Source organism: Clupea harengus, chromosome 1 (assembly GCF_900700415.2).
Source record: "Clupea harengus chromosome 1, Ch_v2.0.2, whole genome shotgun sequence".
NCBI classification, from domain to species: domain Eukaryota; kingdom Metazoa; phylum Chordata; class Actinopteri; order Clupeiformes; family Clupeidae; genus Clupea; species Clupea harengus.
This window is the reverse complement of record NC_045152.1, coordinates 23,304,471-23,326,336: the sequence shown is the minus strand read 5'-3', so window position 1 is coordinate 23,326,336 and position 21,866 is coordinate 23,304,471. Positions and strand designations below refer to the sequence as shown.

The following is a 21,866-nucleotide window of genomic DNA, read 5'->3' as shown; positions in this document are numbered from 1 at the left end:
TACTGGTTTTGTTTACTGTTGCTTAGCAACATACGATAGTTTCAAGAAAATAAGGTGGCGGAGGCGAGCTGCAACATTATTTCTTCATTTAATGCTCCAGTGATTTCCTCAATAACATTATAGCACAACTGTTGCATAAAATCAGTATCAAACATGGAGTAGTGGCGACTGCAATGGTCTACTCACTGAACATCTGCAGCACTGAACATCTGCAGCACTGAACATGCAACTACATCACATTAGATTGTCTAATAGCAAGGGTAACCATACAACCATAAAACGGCAACCTGTAGACTGCCACAAACCTAGAAGGCTCTTATCTGACAGCCGTTGTCTGTTCCTCTTTCTCGATGCATGGACTCTTAAACAGCTGTCCAGACTCGGAGAGCTTTCTTTTGACATTTTTACATATCTGATAAAAATCTGTAGCAAGCTAGCTTGCCGTGATCTGTCACGAACGGCTAATTGAATGCCAGAAAGGCAGCGCCTGAGCCAACGCCACCCCGCTCTCATTTGAACTTTGAACTTTCATTACAAGTGACAGTAAGTCTCTCCTTTTATTTTTCCCTGTTAATGTCAATGTAAGAAATAATAATACAAAATATCAAGATTTTTTTCAATTTGCAGCTAATACATATTTTATAATTATGCCTGGTGCAGAGGCGTTTCTAGGGAATCTGGAGACCCCAAGAAAAAGTCTGAGCATGGGCCTCCTGACCCCCACCAATTACAGATCTACAAAAGGTAACTGTTGAAGTGAAGCTTTTATTTTTGAGAGTACAGAATAGATATGAATATATATAATTATGTATCAATTGTAATAATTGAAAATGTGTGGACATCTTATACAGATGTACAAATGTAAGACGATATTTTGGAAGGCAAGTCACTGCCATCTTCACATTGGCATACATTGATCCTAACTTCTTTAGTAGGCCTATCTGTGGGGACATGTAGGTGTACTTATTAGGATGCATTGTGAAAGTTGTGCACATCTCCTTCAGAGGAAAGAGGATAGTTGTATTTGGTCTGCTAGGTATGATTTTATTTCTATTGGTTTGGAGGGAACAATGCCAGCACAGTTCATATCCACCAATAGGCCTCTTTTTAAGATGTTTATGAAATTCTTAATCCACAGCCTTGGCTACATCCTAAGTTATCCTTAAGTTTTGTACACTGTCAGATCTGAACAACCATTTTACATACATACATTTAACATATCATACACAATATCTGCCATTTACAAATTAAAAACATGTTAATAAGCGTACCAGCCAGAACGTTAATATAAAAAGCCTACATTTGTTATTACTGGCTAACTAGTTGTTGTTAGAATTGACAATTCATATATCTGCAGGGACTAATTAAACCATTGTCATACCTAACAGATTCTAACTAACCACTGTTTTGTTTTTTTCTTCCCCTCCTATCGCCTGTGCTTGCGTTTTCGAATAGTATGACAGGTAGTTGCTTTTCATGGTGTTGCTGTGCTTTAGTTCAATTACGAAGCTCCTAGCAGGCTAATGGTATGGGGACCCCGTAGGGGGTTTCTGGACATGTCTCCTACACAAAATCATAGATTTCAAGGGGGTTCTCATCTAATTGTCGTTGCTGTGCACCAATGTAATCAGCTGTCCTCAGGGACCCCCATCTACCTCGGGCTGTCGCGACGCCCCTGGCTGGTTGTGCCAGCTTTTGATTTAAACGGCACATCCAGACACACCCGTGGCTATGTTAGTGTTCTGCAGTCACGCAAGGGCTCAGTGGGAAAGCAGCCGCTGCAGTAAGTTCACATACAAAAGGTAGATCGTAAATTTAGTTTTGTCATTCAAAGTTAAAATTTCATAATTTTGTAACCCTGTGCTCCAGTAAGCTGTGCCAACATGCAGGGAACGTGCAAAAACTGGTATAGTGCATTTTAGTTGTCAGGGCTGACATATTTGAATATAGGTGAAGATTCCCTGACAGAGAACTGGGTGAATAGAAAACAGTTTGCACAATTGCACAACTTCTGCAATCTGTGCTGGTGCAATGACACATTACATTCTCGCCATTCCCACAAAACAAATGCAACAGAGTTGCAACACACAGAGAGGGAGAGTCGCCACATACACACGCACCACAGCAACAATAACTTCACTGGTCGCCCGAGTGTGTAGCACTCACTACTGCAAAACTCATGGAGAATCCACAGCCAGCTCTGGGGATACCCAAATTCTCTGGAAGTCAAAGTAAGTTCTCTGGAAAGTGTGTGCACCAGATGACATGTTTCTCACAAGGACGGCAACTGAACAAACCTGCAGACGCACACTCGATAAACACTGCTATGTGCATTTCGAGAGCTGCGATCTGTTTTGCGTGTGTGTGTGTGTGTGTGCATGTGTGCTTGTGCTCACCAGACTATATTTACAGTACATGCAAGAAGTATCTGAGTGTCTGTCTGTCTCTCGGCGTGTATGTTTTAAGGGAGGGTGAAACAAATGCCGAGACGTCTTTGGAACATGTCTTGGGGTGGAGAGCCATGGCGGGTGGGGTGAAGTCACTGTGCAGAAGTGGGGCTGAAATTTGGATCTGCCATCCAGGCCTGTGGATTTATGGGGCCTACTGCTCGTGCATTTCCACCGCAAGCCGCTGCAGGAGAAACAAAGAGATCTCTGCACTGTGTGGCCAATTACTGCGTACGGCCCGGGAGCCAAAAAACGACAGAGCAAGAGAGAGAAAGAACTAGAGAGAGCGAGAGAGAGAGAGAGAGAGAGAGAGAGAGAGAGAGAGGGGAAGAAAGGAGGGAGTGAGAGGCCATGTGGTAAGGGGGTAAACACAGACCACATCACCAACCACCACACTTTCCTCTCACCACATGGAGTAGTTCACGGTCACTGACAGTCCCGACTTCCACTAAATATGACTCAGAAGCTACACCTCTTAATGGTTATTTTTTAACTCATGATTAACTGTTTGACAATAACGTCGATCAGCTCAAAATATCATCAGAACACACGTGAAATGCAGAATTCATCAAAGGGTCAGCAGTCTGGTCACAGGCCAGTGTCCCACAAGTGCTCACTGGGCCAGGCTTTGAGGGGATGACGTGTAGCGGTGGACGGGACTGACGCAGGCATCCGACCAGAGGGCACGGAGTCAGCCTGCCGTTATCTAAAACACTTCAGTCCAATCTCTGCTGAATCTTTCAGTACCTCGTTTAGTGCCTAGTGTAAAATTCAAACCCTCAGAGGGACCAAATTCTAGTCTATTTTTTATAGCTAGCTGCACAATCCTCTTGCATGGAGCTCAACTGTGTTGTTCGCCTGGCACGTATGGACACAGTACAGGGACTAGTGAATGCTTTTTTTCATCTCACATAAACCATGATGATTTAGTGTGTGTATCAAATGAGGCTTTCCGAAGAAAAAAACACACACACCCCTAGCCGTCGTACAGAAGAAAACCAAAAATGCTGTCCTCACTCAGACATTGGCTCAGAGTAGCAGCGGCGGAGGGCTCGCGGACTTTGAAGGACCGTGGCCAAAGACCACTCGCAGCGGCAGCACTCTCAAAGGGTCGTGTGAACGGCACACATCACAAAATGGATGCTATGGTTGGACTTGCGCTACGGGCAGGTGTCGCCTGACCTCGGTACGTCAATGAGCCTCTGCGTTGTGCAGGGGCGTGCCAGCCAGCTACCCACTCCTCTGCATGCTCTTGAACCCACTGCCCCTTGCTATCCAATATGGCCATTTTTACGTACCTCCCCCTTTGCCTGTCCACCAACCACAATACCGAATCCGCACACCCCCCCACCACCACCACCCCTCATTACAGCTCGTTCCTGGACCCCGGGACACTCGATACACTGGAGCAACCCAGATTTCCCCCTGAAAAACTTGGCAAAAGCCTTTTGCGCTGGAGACAAAGAGTAGAAAAGCGGCTCCCACCTCATTAACAATCACATTTTCAGTCATGCACAGACTCCCAGCTCCATCCCGTTCTTCTCATTTTATTACCATTTTATTTCACTCCCATAGCTGTAAATCCAATGTGCACGCTGGGTGGAATTTTAAAAGCTATGCGAGTTGTGTGTGCGTGTGTGTGTGTGTGTGTATGTATGTGTGTGAGCGTGTGCAAGTACGGTGCGTGTGTGTGTGTTTGTGAGTGTGTGTGTGTGTCTGAGAGAGAGTGTTTTTCAAGCTGTGTTGTAGTTCTTAGTTTTTTTTTACTTTTTCATTTTATACAAGTGTGCACGCTGCACATTATCGTTATAATTCTGGTTCCCACGAGACAATGGCGCTTCGGCGAAGTTGTAAGGCCTCTTTTCTGAAAGTGTGTGTGGAAATAATGATTGTAATGGGTTGCAGCTGAGGAAAGGGAGCTGTGAATGACATTATGATTGTGGTGCAATTACGCAGAGCATGAAAGTGGACTATCAGTCAAAAGAATTACTGATGACTAACATAACATGTTTAATAATAATAATAATATGTGTAATAATAATAATAATAATAATAATGCATACCCTGTAGGAATCAGACACTACAAAGCATTCAGGCATCCCAGGACCTCTGGAAGGGTCTTCGTTCACCAGAAAGGTTTCGGTCGCCTGAAACATTCAGATATTCAGACATTCAGATAGGCATTCAGGCTATCTGTATCATTTCTGCATCATCACAGGCAATCTGTACATTTTCACCTTCCCACAACAGTTTTAATCATACAGTACAACTTCACTTTATTATTCTCAGTGTTACTGGTGTATTTTTTTACACTGATCATATTATTAGAAACATTAACAAAACACTCAGTGGAAATAAAAGCTGGAAATAGTGCAAAAAAGGCAGAAATGCTTCAGTAATATTTACACTGCTAAAACCGTGTATTCTAAATGAATAAATAAAACAAATACATCTGTAACACAGATTTAAATCTGTAACACGGCTCTTAAGAGAGACTGCAGAATGGCCCCAGAATGAAGATCTCACTCTTGACTTGAATTCAGATCGTATCTCACAGGGGGAAAAAAAAATCCACCACACCACACCACACGGTCAAAGCGAGAGAAGTGTGAACACCGCCCCCGGAGCTGCACCCTGTCTACACCTCCAAGCCTCTCTCTCTCCCTCTCTTTCTTTCTCTCTCTCTCCCTCTCTCTCTCTCTCTGTCTGTCTCCTGTTCTGCTGCGACTTTATTCAGCGTGGACCAGTCACACAACTAGTCCTTCTCAGGTCAGTGCAGCCAAGGTATTTTTCTAAGTGTCGTCTCCATTCAGCCCAGTTCATTTGTATGCTGCGGCAGGCTGCAGCCAGGCCTTCAGCACTGAATGACCAACCAGTCTGGCCAGCCCCGATAACAGCCAAGAGTGCAGACCCCCAGAAACACTCAGGACTTTTCTCCTCCTCTGCCAACAGCCCCACTCCTCCTTGGAACTGAGAGAAATTATAATGTTGCTGCTTCAACTGCTGACAGGGCCCCTATATAGGTCTGTGTGTGTGTGTATATTTACAGTATGTAGGAGAGCTGAGAGAACAATTCTTGTCTTTTCACTGCTACTTGCACACAAACACAATATCATAAAAATACTTGCCTTTGCTAGAGCAAACACACACACACACACACTTACACACAGATCCACATGCACACACACACTTACACACACACACACACACACACACACACACACACACACACTTACACACAGATCCACATTTACACACACACACACACTTACACACACACTCTTACACACAGATCCACATGCACACATAGAACACTATAATAAGTACCAGACATTGGCTTACCAAGTTGTGGCTAAATCACAAGCTATTCATATCTCCTGCAATGAGAGGTTAGCACTGCAGCCTCTGTCTTACCCTCGCATTGCTCTGAGGCTGCGCGGGTTGTCACAACCTATTGTCTCTGTGCTGTGCTGGACGTACATGAATCCAAATCATGTCTGGGGGAGTGTGTGTGTGTGTGGTGGTGGTGGTGGTGGTGGGGGGGGGGGTTGATATATGATATGCATTAACATATCAACCGTGTTCGACAACCCAGAGCAGGAGAGAAAGGCAGGCAAGAGTTGGCTCTCCTCCCTCTGAGCATTTGTTCAACTCTCCACACAACTTCAAAAGAGGCGCAGGATCCCTTTGGTCAATCCCTGGGTACTCCTCCATGGGTTGAACAGGCTGGGCAACCAAATGGTACTCATGTAGCCTTTGCATCCTCCCAACCAAATAAAGAAGGAGAGAGAAGAGACTGACAGCATGCTACACTCCCTAACAGACTATCCCTTTCCGCTCCCCACCAGGACTAGAGAATAGGTGAGCGTGTGTGTGTGTGTGTGTGTGTGTGTGTGTGTGTGTGTGTGTGTGTGGTGTTTGTAACAGAAGGAGGCGGACACAGAGTGTCACAGGCTCTGGGTTCACTCCTCACCCAAAAAAAAGAGAAAAAGACCAAGTGCCCCCCTGCACAGAGCGTAGGAGCACATTTGGAGCTACGGCGAGAGGACCAATGGCAGGTCGGACAGACGGACGGCCAGATGAACGAAGGGCAGACAAAAAAGAGATCACGGGATGGAATCTTCCGCTCTCCCTTCCGCCTGGATCGCCTTCACAGTGAAGAGAGAGGGGCATCGTTTGTGCAAGTGTGTGTGTGTGTGTAAGTGTGTGTGTGTGTGTGTTTTGCACTGATTGTTTGATGTAGCTCCCAGCAGTGCTAGCCCCCTTTTTCCCGCCCTCTGTTGTTTTTTCATGGAGCATGGTATCAATTATATATGCCACCCTTTTCTATATATATGCAACATATGCCCAATCCATATGGGCAGCCTTTAGCAAAAATGCTCACCAGGCCTCCCTTAATTAACACTTAAGAAGTGAACAAAAAGAATAAACATTTGAAGTCAACTCTCTGGTTCATCTAACCTAAATTAAATATATATACATAAATAATGCTTCCGATATTGTAGCCATCTGTGGTAAATGTGTTACTGTGAAATATCTATTAAGGTCATTCACATTTCAATTCTGAGATTTCTATTCTTCACATGTCTGAACACTAAATCTACTGTATGACAAAGATGGGTCTTTTACAAAGATTGCTTTTCTTGAATCTCAAGTTCTTGAAGCTTTCCCCTCCCCTCTCTTGCTCACAAATGCAAAGTCTATCCACATCAAACTATACATGTGGGATGGGAGATGCTCCAGTTGGCTCCGGTTCATGGCACAAGATAAATCAGTGCACATATACTCACACAAGTATACCCATAAACACACTAAAAAAATACACCATGCTTCCTCCACCTTCCTCAATCAGTCTTTCTGACCACAAAACAAGTCATAGGAAAACCACCAGCTTCATTACTATTGTAAGAGTAAGAATGGTGATATCCATCCACTTCAATCTCTCTCTCTCCCTCTCTTTCTCTCTCTCTCTCCATCTCTCTCCCTTTCTCTCTCTCTCTCTCTCTCCCTCACACACACACACACACACACACAAACAAACATTTTAGTCCTGACATGGTGCTCATCAGCTTCATTAGGCCTGACGCTGTTTCATCTCTGCTGCAAGGACACTTGGATTGAGTAGCTGAAAATCCACCAGTGGCTACAGTCTCTGCACACCCATTAACAAGCTAACAAACCTAGGTAATATGGCAGCCACATCAAAGATGAGTGCTTGAGTGTGTGTGTGTGTACGTGTGAGGGTGGGGGGGGTGTGACAATGTTTGTAAAAAATGCGATGCAAAAATAATGAAAAAAATAAATACAAATAAAACAGGCAGAAATCTGTGCTTTGTGAGCGACTGCCAAAGCCACTTTGGGGAGTATTACTGGGAAAATGAGATATTTTATACCTGCTTCTCAGGAGAAAGAGGAGAGAGTGTGCTTGTATAGGGGGAGGGAGGCCTATAATGACTGTGAAAGACAGAAGGGCTATGATTAGGATTGCAGATTGCATATAGCTCTTTGGCTACAATTTAAAAGTACAATTCTCTCCTATAATCCTCCCCTAACATACGCAGTAGAGCCCTTGGCTCTTGGCAATTCACTTGGCTTTCTACTTTATGAAAAACAATATCAGAACTCTGTCACTAAGAATCATTACAGAACATCCTTACAGTTTGCATATATGTGAGGCTTTACAGACATATTCTTGTATGTGAATGAATTCTTTAGCCAGTGGCAGAGTGATTGGGGCTTTTAGAGGTGATATAGGCAGAAGTGTTGGTCTGGCTAGAACATTCTTATAAATGACAAGGAATAGAGAGGGGGGAGGGATAGAGGACAGCACATCAACATCCAAAATTAAATGGATTCAAATGACTCAATGGTGCTCAGGCAGGCAGCCTGGTCTGTAGGTTGTGCTGCTCCTTATTAAGTACAGTCAAATAAGACCCAGACAGACCTAACTTCACTAAGTCAAATAAGGCCCAGACATACCTAACTTCACTCAAGGCAGTCATCTGAGTTCGTCTGGTAGCTCTGTGCTGAATATTAGCGACTTCTAGGTATGAAAAAGGAAACGCTGCAAAAACAAATGGGGGGGGGGGGGTCTACATTTTAACTTTAATTTGGTTAAGTGTCTATTTAAATGCTAATCGCATACTGCACATCTTCAATGAGTAGTTTAAGAAGTGTGCAAAAATGTTGACAAAAGAGAGATCTTCAAGTATTAATGTACAGATGCCATTGTGAGCACTGGACATGTTAATTACTTGAATCTTTCAAGAACCAACTGATAAACGAATTAATTGTTTACACATGCAGGCTGTGAGGCCCATCCAATGCAGCAGCTCTACATGGTGAAGAGGCTGAGGTTTCCTCTTGTGTTGCTTTTATGGGGAAATTGTATTTCATCTCACATCCTTTCACCCCAAAAACAAATACACGTCTCAAGGTCCCTCATCAAGAGGGATACACCAGAGATCTGTGCAGAATGTGTTTTTTTTTTCATCTCTCTCTTACTATTGGCCTCTTTGGACAGAAGCCATTTAATTGTGCAAGTAAACAAATAATGATCTGCATCTATGTGCTGATATACTCCCACATCTGGGAAGCATTTGGCCCCTCAAGGTTACTTTTCCTTACTTGCTCAGATGAAATCTTTGAAACTAGCACATTCCACCCTACTTAAAGGAATCCACTGTGCCACATTAGGAATGCTATGATTTCAAAGACAAGATCTAATAAAATGAATTAATCGCAATTATATATGGGTCAGTATCTCCTTATTAATATAATCAAGATTCTTGTAAAAAAAAAGTGATTATTTGATTGCTGTAAATATTAAAATAATCAATGACGAGCTGATTATACTTTAGATAAAAGATATGCATCTATTAGTTGCTGTTCAGATGTGGCTATTTAATAACAAAATATTAAATACAGCAGGCCAGGGAGATAGACTCCATAACGACATCTCAAGACTATAGGTCATAATAAACAAAATGTCTTGCGCAATGACTTATACACACATCAGCTTAGCCACTGATATCCCACGAGCTGACCTGTTACTGTCAGAAACTACAAACTTAATAAAACAGATTTACTATATAGTTAGACCCTTGCTCACGTTAAAGGTTTGACACTCCAAAGAATAATCGGTGTCATTTTAATCATATTTTATCATGCTCTATTAGCTTGTTTCCTCTGATAATGAACAGGTGGGAGGTGAGTGACAAGCTCGTGGTGGCACAAATGAGTATAGATGGCACAAGAGGTGCACGTGCGACAGATCTATAAATTGATACAAGATGACTGATGAGGGCCTGGGTAACTTCAGTCAAGCTAATATCTACCTTATAGGCTACTGATATCCTATGTTGCGAAAGAGGTTTTGGTGTAAAATATAGCCTCTATATTCGAAAGTTTACTTACATTCAAGACTTACATATTAAATATTTGCAAATGACCCCACTCCTGTATGACTTATGCGTAGCGAACACTACGGTGTTCAGAGACAAGGGGCATCCACACCAAAGTGAGTGCTTTCAGTTTATATCCAGTGGGAATATTTACATTTTTCCTAATGTGCAACGTCAAATGTGTGCTTAATTATCAAAGTTTGGAAGGTTAGTCACCAGCGTAATTTGGTTTGCTTTCAAAGTGGGAAGCTTGGCATCTGCGTCTTGAAACAAGTATATAACGGTAATGTAGCCTAACGTTAGATAATTACATAGACATTTACACACCCACTCTTTATCACACCAGTTGTGACATTTAAAGTATTCATCATAGGTATTTAAAGCTGTCAAAACAAATTTGCAACTACTTGCTGTGCAAAAGAAAATAGAATGAAGGGCTTTGCGAAACACAAAAGAACAAATTATTGATTTACATAGCACGTACCATTGTAGAGCGGGGAATTTTGCCAACCGCCTCAAAGACCCATTTTCCTTTTTTTACGAAAAAGTTCTGCAGCAAAAAAAAACTGTGGCCGAGGGAACACAAACGGCTTGGTTTCTTCGGTGATACCGGAAGCAGAAGGACCAATGCGGGACGACCCGTAGCCGAGCTAACGATATTTTTTAATTGTGGTCTATATTATTCCCCGGAATGAGAGACGCTGTTGATTTATCCTGGTTGATTGTTTGCTAGAAGGCTTCATTCGTATTTGGTGGTTAATAATCCGAGGGGGTTCGACAAAAGACTGATTTCAGAGCTTTTGTGTCCGTGCTGTTGCAGTAAGTGTGACAGTGAGCGATCCCTTCCGTCCACCGAATCCCAGGCGAGGTAAGTCCGCGCTCGGTGTCAGCGTTTCGTCAGCGGCACCAGTCACAAGAGTTGAAGTCTAGCCACGCGCAACAGAGAAACGGTGAGAAGTTGCTGCTCACGCGCTTTGAAATCAGCTGTTGCAACTGAGGGATTCCAGGGAACTTCAAGCGTGTGCGTGCGCAGTCTCCATCCTCCGCTCCAGGGACGCAAATGATGGTCGCTTGCTTTGGTTGTATCACTGATCTGGCTCTACGGTCGGATTTAACGGGAGAGAAATGGCTGAATGGAGTACTGGTGTACTTTCAGGTTATGGATATAGACAAAGTCGGAGAAGGGGTTCGTTTGCAAAAAGCACTTGCTGGTATATGAAGCGGAGGACATTCATACACAAACAATGTCTACCGGCGATGCAGACTCTAAATGTAATCAGCGGAGTAATGGTTGTTTTCTGAGGTGCTTTGCCAAAAAGCGAAAACCCGAACGTGTTGTGATGGCCCAAAGGGCGATGCGTCGCTGCCGGGGATGGCGGCCGGAGATGCAGCGAGCCTGGTGAATTATTAATAACCGAGAACAGGTTCACAGTCTGTCGTGTTCACTGAGAACCAGGGCGGCAGCTGGGGGTTTAAGGGAATTAAATACGGGCTCAGAGTAAACCGTGGACGGCAGGGGATTAGGTACTCCTCACCGGTAACAGCATATAGCTGTACTATGCGGGGAGTTTGAGGAGAGGGAGGGGATGTATTTAAGATTGATGAATGAGAAGATATCGGAGGGGTGTGTACTGTTATGGTACAAAGAAAGAGTTATGCCGACCACATTAAGACTGGCCATGCCGTAGCCTAACAGTCAACTATTTCTGTCTAAAAGGGGAAACATTGAACCATGTGTTGTTGCCTCCTGTTCTTTACTCTCCTTCGAATCGTTCAATGTTCATAACAAATCACATAGGCTACAACATGTCTAACTGTAGATAGTAAGTTAAAGGTGGAGCCACTGATTTCATTATTGTGAATTTGCCTTACAGCAGAGTCACCTATTCTCTTTATAATTCTTTATATGCCAAGCAAGTGCAAGCACAATTTTTTCAGTTCATGGATGGTGAGTTTGGTATATACGAGATTATAAATACTAAATATGTATTGTTCATATCAGTGAATTACCCTTGTATGAATAGGCTGCCTCGTTATTCCAGTGTTTTTTTTGCATACATTATGCAGCCTATAGCCAACTTGAAATGTAGGCAAGTGTAACTTTCTTCTGTAGTGAGGGTGGACGTGTGTCTGTGGTGTGGTGGCTGATAACTGCACTCCTTGCTTGTCCCATCACAATGGCCTACAAACTAACTATACATTTGTTAAGTTTTTGAAGTATCTATAAGCTTCCATACTTTAGGCTACATCATGTCACATTAGCACACTGTGCAATAGCGCCTTTGTCGCATTCATGTTCAGATACACGGAGAAGTAGACAAATACTGTTTATCAAACCAGTTATAAATATGCCTTTAGGAATGAAATCTTACACAACAGATCAAGCACGTTTTGTCATCCACGTTCAATCATTATCTATTGTGGCATATGGGCTAATCTTGTAGGAGAGCACGAGTGAGTATAACATGCTGAATTCCTCTGTCTAAAACTGAAGAATATATTTGTTATCCTGGTGGAGTGAATAGTCCTTATGCATAGCTCTAACCAGGTATTTAAAATGAAAATGTTCCCTGTTTATCCCGCTTTTGTGTGATACATGCTTGGTGATACAATTCAGCCTGTACTGTATATGAACATGAATTAATGCTTAATTAATATTATATTGTATTACCATTTATTTGTGTAAATGATGACTAGTCAATAATAATATGTTCTATTTTATATTTTACAAGAAAATATTCAGTAGTTCAGTAGTCAAAAATCAGTAACTGATTCCATCATGTTTCCGAGTTCTATGATATCAGGGTTAAAAAAAAAAGATTTTTTTTTTGTAAAATCAAACACACCATTCAGCTTTTTCAGTCTGTGAACAGACTACATGCAGCAAATGGCTGACTCTCTTCTGTCCCGGCAGGTGAGTTACCTGTAGCCAAGAAGAGTTCTTCAGACCTTAAAGACGAATGTGTGATTCTGAAAGACCTAAGCTAATGACAGCACCTAAACATGTCGTGGGTATAAATATAAGGGAGAACATTTCATAAAGCAGTCCTTTGTTCCTCCATCATTTCGCTTGATTACAAAATAACAGCTGCGCCACTCAGTCATCTGTGTAATTTCGTGCAAATATTTGGTTATAATAGGCAACATTTTTTTTTTATTTCGATTTTCATATGATTTTAAGGTATTTCAATATTTAATGTTGTTAATTCATAAAGAACTTTACCCATCCGCCCACTGCATAGTGCAAACTATTTTTTCAACACATCTCTAAAGAGCCGGGTTTAAGTCGTGAAATATCCTACTGTAAAGAATAGTATACACTTGCTCTTAAAGTTTAATGTAAAATCATAGTTTTAAAAAAATAAATAAGAAGAAAACGAAATAATAAATTCTGAGATTAGTACATTAAACAATAATATATCTTGACTTGGTTAGCAGTGTAGTGGTCTGTTATCCAACATTCTCTTGAAGCCATATTCACCTGTACACTGCGTTTACAGACAACGTGGCTTTGACCATTATCATAAAATATTTATCATAATACAAACCATTTAAATGCATACCAGTGATAGTGTGCATTCAAAAAATTGTTGTTAAATGATACATTTTATTTACAGTGGAGGTCCATGAAAAGAAACAAAAGATTGAATTGGACAATGTAAAAAAAAAAGTTTCCAGTTACAGTTCAACAAAAAAATAGGTCTTAAATGTGAAACTAGTTATCACAAAGACATTGACTCTCTCTCCTATAATGTCTATACATTTAGTGGGCCTAAATAATGGATACCATCTATAGCTAATTCAGACGTTTTGTTCGTTGTACCATTGTTCAAAATACTTTAAACATGGCTAGATTTGAAAATGTGAATCAGTTTGCGATTGAAGACCACACGGATACAACTTTTCTAATCGATTTCGATTTGTCGATCGATCATGTTTGCTCCGAACTTCCTTTAGTTTGGCCTTACTTTGCATTCAGTGTTCAGTTTCATTTTGCATATGCATTGTGTGAATCTTAGTTTTGAGTTACTGAATTATTGCTAAAAATGCAAGAGGCCCTAACAGGCTTGAAGACAACCCCAGGTGAGTGGGAAACATAATTAAACCTGAAAACATCTTTGCAGAACCAGTTCTACAGCACTCCAAATATAAGGCTACTGAAGCAGCCTACCACCGTGAACTCTTAAACTACCCCTACAAATGTGAATAGCAAGAACAGAGAGCTGGATCTACTCGTGCACCATACCCTGCAAAACATAGTAATTTATTGCACATTTTATTGAAATCAGACACAGCACAGCTAGTTACATCACCCTCTGTAAACTGGGGGAACTTCACTCACACACTTCAGAACACAAAAGGACTTCATAAGTTATGCGTAAAATAGGAGTAAAATTGTGCTAGTATACATTACATCACAAGGACTGGAAAAGAAGGATGCGTTATCCTTTGATATTACCATAAATATGCCAGCCTTACTTTCAGTTCACGCTACGGTGAAATCACTGCAAGTTACAAAGGCATATAGGTCACGAATTTAATGATAGAACGTTTCAATTATTTATTTTATTTTAATTTTTCTATCTCAAATGTCTTAGTGATTGATTATTTGTCTTATTTTGATGTCTTGGTTAGTTTAAGATTTAGCTACAATGTCAATTTGCTTTTTTATTTACTTAGTTTTGTATTGAAAGAGTCAAAGATGCTCTAGCACATGGTACAATTTGTTTTATTCAGAATGTGGAGGTATATTTTCATATTTGTATTACATTGACATATTGGAAACTGAAGTTCTGGCTGAAGTTAGTTATTAGCCGAGCCTAAGATCAAATCCTTTGCCTAAACTACCAACGGTTTTCTTGCAAATGAACTTGAAACAAATTAAACACATTTGTGCGGTCTCTGTCGATTTCTTGTTTTTCATGTTTTTGATCTATTCCTTCGTTTTGACTGTAAGGGTAAATTCAGTGCCCATGGCTCCTGCGCACCTGTTTTGAGGTGACAATCAAACAAAACGACTCTCAGCAACAAGCTGGCTAAAGTGATCAGACTCAGATTCTGAGAATGTGGTTCCGTTGAACCAGGCATAAATATACTGAGATATACCGTCGTTATAACAAACGTCTATGATTTTACGCCTAGAAAAGAGAAAACATAGGCCACTACAGGACCTTTGGCTTTCTCTCAAATTGTGTTCTGTATACGAGAAGCCCCATTCTTACCGTAATAAAAAGGAAAGGCCTCCAAGCTAAGGTTCAACTATAGCAACGAGAAGGCACGGAATGCTGACCTTGGCAGGCTGACTGGGCCAACGGCTGTCATCGCAGCAACTCCAGGCTACACGTCCCTTATCCTTTGGCCTGGACTTTGGAGTTTGAGAAAAGAAAACAGGCCAGTGAGCACACATCAGGAACACATAGTGTAGACAGAGATCTTGACGTGATGAGCCACGAAACAAGCAAACTCACTCCAGTTGTGAACATTTACTACAGCTGTAATGTTGCACATAACTTGCATATAACTTGTTAATTTGTAACAGAGGCTCTTGAGAATAACCTAATTTTATTGTTTCAGAGAACCCCTCAGTCATGTTTGATTTTGAGTTTAGATAATACATTTGAAATAATAAGGACAAAAATACAATAATTTCCCATAGGCCTTCTGCTTGCAGCAGACTGGATATCCACAGTGCAGAGCAGAGCTTCAAAGAACCCCTTCATTTTAAAGGTGTACGTTTCAACCTCCCATAGGATTATACAGCTAATCTGGCAAAGGACTTGAGTTGGCTTTGAACATATTTTTAATGGTGAAATCAAATACAACTTGATTAAACTCTCTAAGATCAATCACCCTTGTGAAGTGTCTCCTTTTAAAGTTTAGGTAAAGCTTCGTGCTGCTTCAAAACAAGCTCTCTTTCACAAGCAGAGGAGGCTTTAACGGGAGCGAGGATATAAAACCGGCCCACTGCAAGGCAGCAGTGCTGCTCCAGGTAGCACACTCCCCATCACTGCATCCAAGAGCCAGGCACGGGCTGAGCACGCATGGGGCTGCAGTGTTGAGGGGAGAAAAAAAAAAAAAAGAGATATATGATCATAATTCTGTGACAAAGACATAAGCTCCCGAGAAACACGCCAGCCTGGCCAGGTACACACAGCATCTGTGGTCATTGGTGAGATTAGCAACCCCAGCACAGCGAGGTGATTGGTGGCTGGTGGGGTGGCTCCAGCAGGAATGGAGTGGCCCCTGCTTCTCCCACCTTATCAGGCTCCTACACGGCAGCGCTGGAGGAGAGCTGCTCTCGGGAGAGAAAGGCTATGAGCACTGAGCTTATCTTACCACACCAAGTAGGGTTTATAGGTCTGATTAAGTGTACGTGTGTGTGTGTGTGTATGTGTGTAAGAGTGTGTGTATTTGTCTGATTAGGGGTAGGAGAGTGTGTGTGATTGTGTCTGCTTTTGGGTTATTTCATTGGGAGATTAGTAAAATGTTACATATAAATGTGAGTGTGTGTGTGTGTGTGTGTCTGTGAAGACCATATATATCTGTTTACCAGGCCGATTTAATGATGCACTGAGCCGAGATGGCGTCGCTGCCCACTTTGAAAAGGAGTCTTGTTTAATAGTGGTAATGATGCAAAGCTCTTAACGAGCGATGCTGGAGCGGCACGTCACGTCACGGCACGCGCTCCAGTCAAAGCCTCCGCGGCGCTGTTCTTCGGGGCTTGTTAAAAATGGATCACAGAATTTTTACGCGAGGTTGCTCACTCACAATGCCTCCAAAAAGTATTATTGTCCAGTCAGATCATTAAATAGGTACAGAACCCGCTTGCGTTGCTTGCTGTTGTTGGTGTGGTTGCAGGCTGAAGGCTCTCTACACACTTGATCATGGTGATGTCTTCTGGTCCAAGTCCAACCAGTAGCACAAAGGGGAGGGCAGGGGGGGGGGGTGTGCGGATGGAGTGTGTGTGTATGTGTGTACGTGTGTTTGTGTATTGGGGGGGTTAGGTGCAGAGTGGGGTTGCCCTCCCCCTAGAGAGAGGAGGGCTGGTATAATCTGTTTTCCTGGCTCTCCATTAAAGCATGAGCAGGACACACTAGAGGCTGTCCCTCTCAGATCTGCAGAAGCCCCCCTCGGCTCTCCCCCTTCAACCACCCCCAGTGCCATCCACGCTCATCTGTTATCTCCCCGTACCTCTCTTTCTATACTCTACCCTGTTTCTCCTCTTTCTCTAGGGCTCTTTCTCTCTCTCTGTCTTGGTATCCCCCAATATTCCCTAGTTTTTCATTTGTCATAGCTCTTTTTTTTGTTGCTCTATTGCCTCACACTTGCACTCGTCTTAAACACCCCAACTGTTCAAAGTTGTTCTCAGTCTTCTCCGCCCTAGTGTTTCATATCCCTCCATGTTAGTCAATTCACATCGCCCCGTTCCCCAGAGTTCACATGAAGCTGTACCATTGTGAAATGAAGTGATTGATAATGGTCTATTTGATCAGTGCTTCATAGCTCATAATATTTTGAAAGAACTTAAAAAAGTGTTTCAGCTGTCTCGGACGACTCGAGACAGAGCGACTGTTTCAGAGGCTTTGTGGGCCGGGTCTGAGGATGATGAAGATGATGAGGATGATGTTCCTCAGTTCCCTTTTATGTTCCTCCAAATATCTTAATCTTTGGAATAACGCTGACTCTTTATAGGATCATCATTCTCCCTCTGCTATCTGTTTGCTCACAAGCAAGCTATCTCCCTCTTGTCCTCTCCTCTCCCTTGGCATCTATTTATCTCTTCCTTTTGTCTTTCCATCTCTCTCTCTCTCTCTCTCTCTTACTCTCTCTATCTGTCCATCTTTCTTTTTCTGCCTCTTTAATCCCTTCCTCTTCTGCCTGTGTGTTTTTGCATTCTTACTTTTTCGCACCTGAGAGACGAGAGGTTTGTCCGTGTAAACGTGCCATGGAGTCAGACCCTCTCACTCACTAAGCAGTACCCCCCCAAATACACCCCCCCCCCCCCCCCCACACATACCCTCTCACTCACTAAGCGGCGCCACCCAAATACCCCCCCTCCCCATACCCTCTCACTCACTAACAAGGGGAGGGGCTTCCTCAGTGGTGCCAGGCTCTGTTTGGTAGAGAGGATCCAAGACGACATGAATATTCATGAGCCCCCTCTCCCATCCACACACACACACACACACGCACACACCCTTCCCCAACTCCACGGCAACACTTGGTAGCAGCACATGGCGGGACAGCTGTTGCAGGCCAAGCTGGGCATCTGTGCAGAGGGAGAAGTGGAAGAGAGGAAGAGAAAGAGAGCGAGTTGTGGGCATTTACGCAAAGGGAAGAATAGATGGAAAGAGAGAGGGAGAGAGAGAGACATGTGGAAAGACTAGGACAGAAAGACAGAGAGAGAGACTGGGGCATCTGTGCGGGAAGCAGCGCCAGCACGGGTGGCAGAGAGCGGGGCTCCTGAACAGAGAAAGGACAGACGTGTGTGTGTGTGTGTGTGTGTGTGTGTGTGTGTGTGTGTGTGTGTGTGTGTGTACCGAGACACACGTCGCAGGGAGACCTGAGAGACCCCAGGGTATGGAATAACCATGTGATTAGAAGGACTGGCATAGGTCACCCACTAGAGACCCTTACAGACAGGGAAGAAAGAGAAGAGAGGATATTTGTGTCGTTGTTTTTAGTTTTTTTTCAAAATGCCAAAAAACGCTATTGCTCAGAACGCAAGAATAGACCACATGTGCCATCCAACTGTCACTCCAACTGCGAACCATTTTTTAGAAGTGTCCAACTGCACCATTCCTCCATGTTTCCCACAATACAACTTTCCAGTGTCAGAATAGGCTTTCAGGCATAGCACAGCCACTAACGAGCCAAATAGACAATACAGGACGCTGACACAGATGAAGGTTTGGGGCTGGCTGTCCTTGCAGGAAGTTACCTCTTGCAACTGCCATGTTATATGTCAGTAGCCAGGTATGACATCAGTAAAGCACAAGGATTCCATGAGTATATACAAATAATTGAAACAGACAAGCATTTCTTTAGACAGTGTTACATTATGCCTCCCAGCAAAGGCCAAAAAACATACGGAGTGCAACAATGTAAAAAATAACACAGAGGGGAGTCCAAAATATTGTGAGGGAATCTGACAAAAAGGAGAGGAAATGCCACAGCACCCTACTTCAGGCAGCGCAGCACTCTTGCGCATATGCCTCAGCTTAATGGCCGCGGTGAAGGACAGGTAAGGCATGAACCAAATGTTCTGAAAGCACAGCTTGCATTAGAGGACTAGAATGTTGTTCCTAATACAGGTACAGTGTTGCCGTACCAGCGGTGTAGGTGGAGGGAATAGCCCAACATGTGGCAGTTTGACTGAAACAGCTGTTTCTACCACTTTTTCAGCCCACTGTAGCCACTTGAAAGCACTCCTAAATGGCCTGCTTTGAAAAGCCTGGCTAAACGGCCCATTTGTGTAGTTACAGCAGAAAATTGGTTGTGGTCACATTTACTGTACACATGTGACTAATCTGTAGAGAAAGCCTCAGATCATCAGCAAACATCTGAGTGGCGAGGTACAAGCATTTGTAATCTATGTTGATACTAGAACACCAGACCGGAGCTGGAAACAACCAAACCACAGACTTGGGTGTGAAGTTTGCACACTCCTGCATCGTAAATCCCTGGAGTCAAACTCCATTGTCAGCAAAGGAAAGATTGTAACATTAATACAATACAAGAGTTTTTTTGTGAACTAAAGGTTTAAGGCACATTTTGACCTAAGCATGTGTCTGAAGCCCCACAGCCCCTACCTGTGTGAGTTTGTGCTCATTTTAGTAGCATTCCCTGCCCCGTATGGTGTGGCTACTTCAGGCCACATCCCAGTTATGCGAGCAGCCATGCCTCAACTGTTACCTCACAGATACCTGCAAAGCCCATTAAAGCCTTCTCCACTTGTGACACATTTATGCAGATGGCCCCCTTATCTGTAGTTGCGAGGGAGAGCAGCCTGGCACACGGCCAGAGAGTGTATCTGCTCACCCTCCCGCGCCCCGTGGGTTTACGATGGAGGTCCGTCCGTGCCCTCTCCCAGCCTTCTGCCCCCCTTTCCCAACCTTCTGCCCCCCTTTCCCAACCCCGGCTGCCCATGCGGCTGCACCTCCACTGCCCTAAATAGTGGTAAGCACAGCGCACTCTCGTCTCTGCAGAAGTGCCTGTAGGCTCCAAAGTGTGTCGAGCCTCCGGGGAGGTCCAGGGACCCACTGTGACTACAGGGTTTTATTTCATGTTTGTGTGTGTGTGTGTGTGTGTGTGTGTGTGTGTGTGTGTGTGTGTGTGTGCGTGTGTGTGTTCAAAGCAAAAGCTTGAAGCTTGTATGTTTCAAGGCTGCACACACAAAGAAACAGCAGAACCAGGATGACAACAGCCATGTGTACGCATGAGATGTAGAGACAGACGTCTGTTTATCAGTTCAGTGTATGGAAGTAAATAAACTAAATCTGCACACAAACCCCTACTCTACGGAAAATTTGGGCTCACTAAAGCTAATTTACAAGAGTAATCATACCATTATAAAATCACCAATACATCATAGCAACAAAGTAACACTGTTGAAATAATCTTCACAAATAATCCTATATTGTGACATTTATTTGTGTTCACATTTACCCTGTAAATGTGGCCTTGAATGGTTATCAAACAAACATCACTTTACAAAAAAGTAATGTAAAGAATGATACCATGTAATACAATATACCTGATACTATGCACTGGGTAAAATACAAAAATGAATTAATTTACTTTGTTGCCTTATTTCGAACTGTGTGTTCTTTTCCTATGTGTTTTCTTGTAGTAATAATCAGAGATGGTGAATGAAGAAGCAAGGTGAAAATGTGGCTTTTTTTGTCATCATCAAAACATAAATTTTAGGCTTTCAGAAAAGTACTATAAATCACCAGTATGTTTTCAGTTGGAATTATGCAATGTGACAAAAACAAGCAGAGAAATGGCTTTCATCACTTATAGCATTTCACATTTGAACTTCACTTCCCTCTCATTCATTCCCAAACTGTCTGTATGACATATTATGAAAAACTAGTGTCCTCTAAGAGACCTAGGAGCTCTCTGAACATTCCATGTCAAAACGTAATTAATTTATACAAGTATATTTCACTGTAGAACAATTCAATGAACTAAATACTATGCTGATCAGCATATCAACGCTTTAAACAAAAATACCTTTTCATTAAGAAACAGAATCTTAATAGTAGACTACATGAACAAAACACAAAAGTTTAACACACTTTTTGAGCTGCACATGTCACAAATCATAAAGGCATAAACCTCTTTAAACTCGGAAACAGCCTGACTTTTAACAGCTCGCATCTCAGAAATTGAGCAAATGTAACAAAGCAGAGACACTCAATTCACAACACTGCCTTATAAAGTACCACTGTTCCTGTGGCCATTACTGTTTAATTGCAGTTTCCTGACTTCAATTAGTGTAATGGAGAGTGAAGAGAGAGAGAGAGCGAGAGAGAGAGGGAGAGAAGGAGAGAGGGAGAGAGAGAAGGAAGGAAGGGAAAAGAGGGAGTATCCCTACCATCCACCACGACCTGGCAGAGAAGTCATAGCACAGCTGCCACCTGAGCCCTGGGTCACACTCTCTGTCCGATGCCATTCCCGCACTCCGACGCCAGGAAAAAAAAGGAAAAAATCCTTTGCAGGGAAGACGTAAATAAATAAATAAGAGAATGATAAAATAAATAAAGAAGGAGAGCGACAAAAGAGGAAAAAGCAAAGGGCGCAAGCGCCAATGAGGAGCAGTATTTTTACAGGGATGTGCTCAGCATGCGTGTGTGTGAATGTGTACGCACAACGCAGAGAGAGAGAGAGAGAGAGAGAGAGAGAGAGAGGGAGAGGGAAAGAGGAAGAGGAGAGGAGAGGACACAGACCCAAAAAAATGCCAAGAAGCTCAGTCCAAGCAGCTGTGCCCATGCAGTATGGGTCCAAGTAC

At 42.9% G+C, this 21,866-nt stretch overlaps 1 protein-coding gene across 12 annotated transcripts in view; it reads right to left on the bottom strand.

The window, feature by feature from the left end:
* Positions 1–21,545, bottom strand: part of nfixb (nuclear factor I/Xb) — a 137,683-nt gene extending 116,138 nt beyond the window's left edge. For 10 of the 12 annotated variants that reach the window (XM_031571917.2, XM_031571970.2, XM_031571937.2 and 7 more), the window contains exons 1-2: positions 21,453–21,545; positions 4,511–4,594 (exon numbers count right to left, since the gene is read on the bottom strand). In XM_031571917.2, the coding sequence (XP_031427777.1) occupies positions 4,511–4,594; positions 21,453–21,530 (162 nt within the window). In that variant the 5' untranslated portion in view covers positions 21,531–21,545. Of the gene's footprint in view, positions 1–4,510; positions 4,595–7,840; positions 7,902–10,334; positions 11,163–21,452 lie in introns of those variants that run through there. The other 2 variants (XM_031571988.2, XM_031571951.2) reach the window with 2 other exon arrangements.
* Positions 21,546–21,866: the final 321 nt, after the last annotated feature.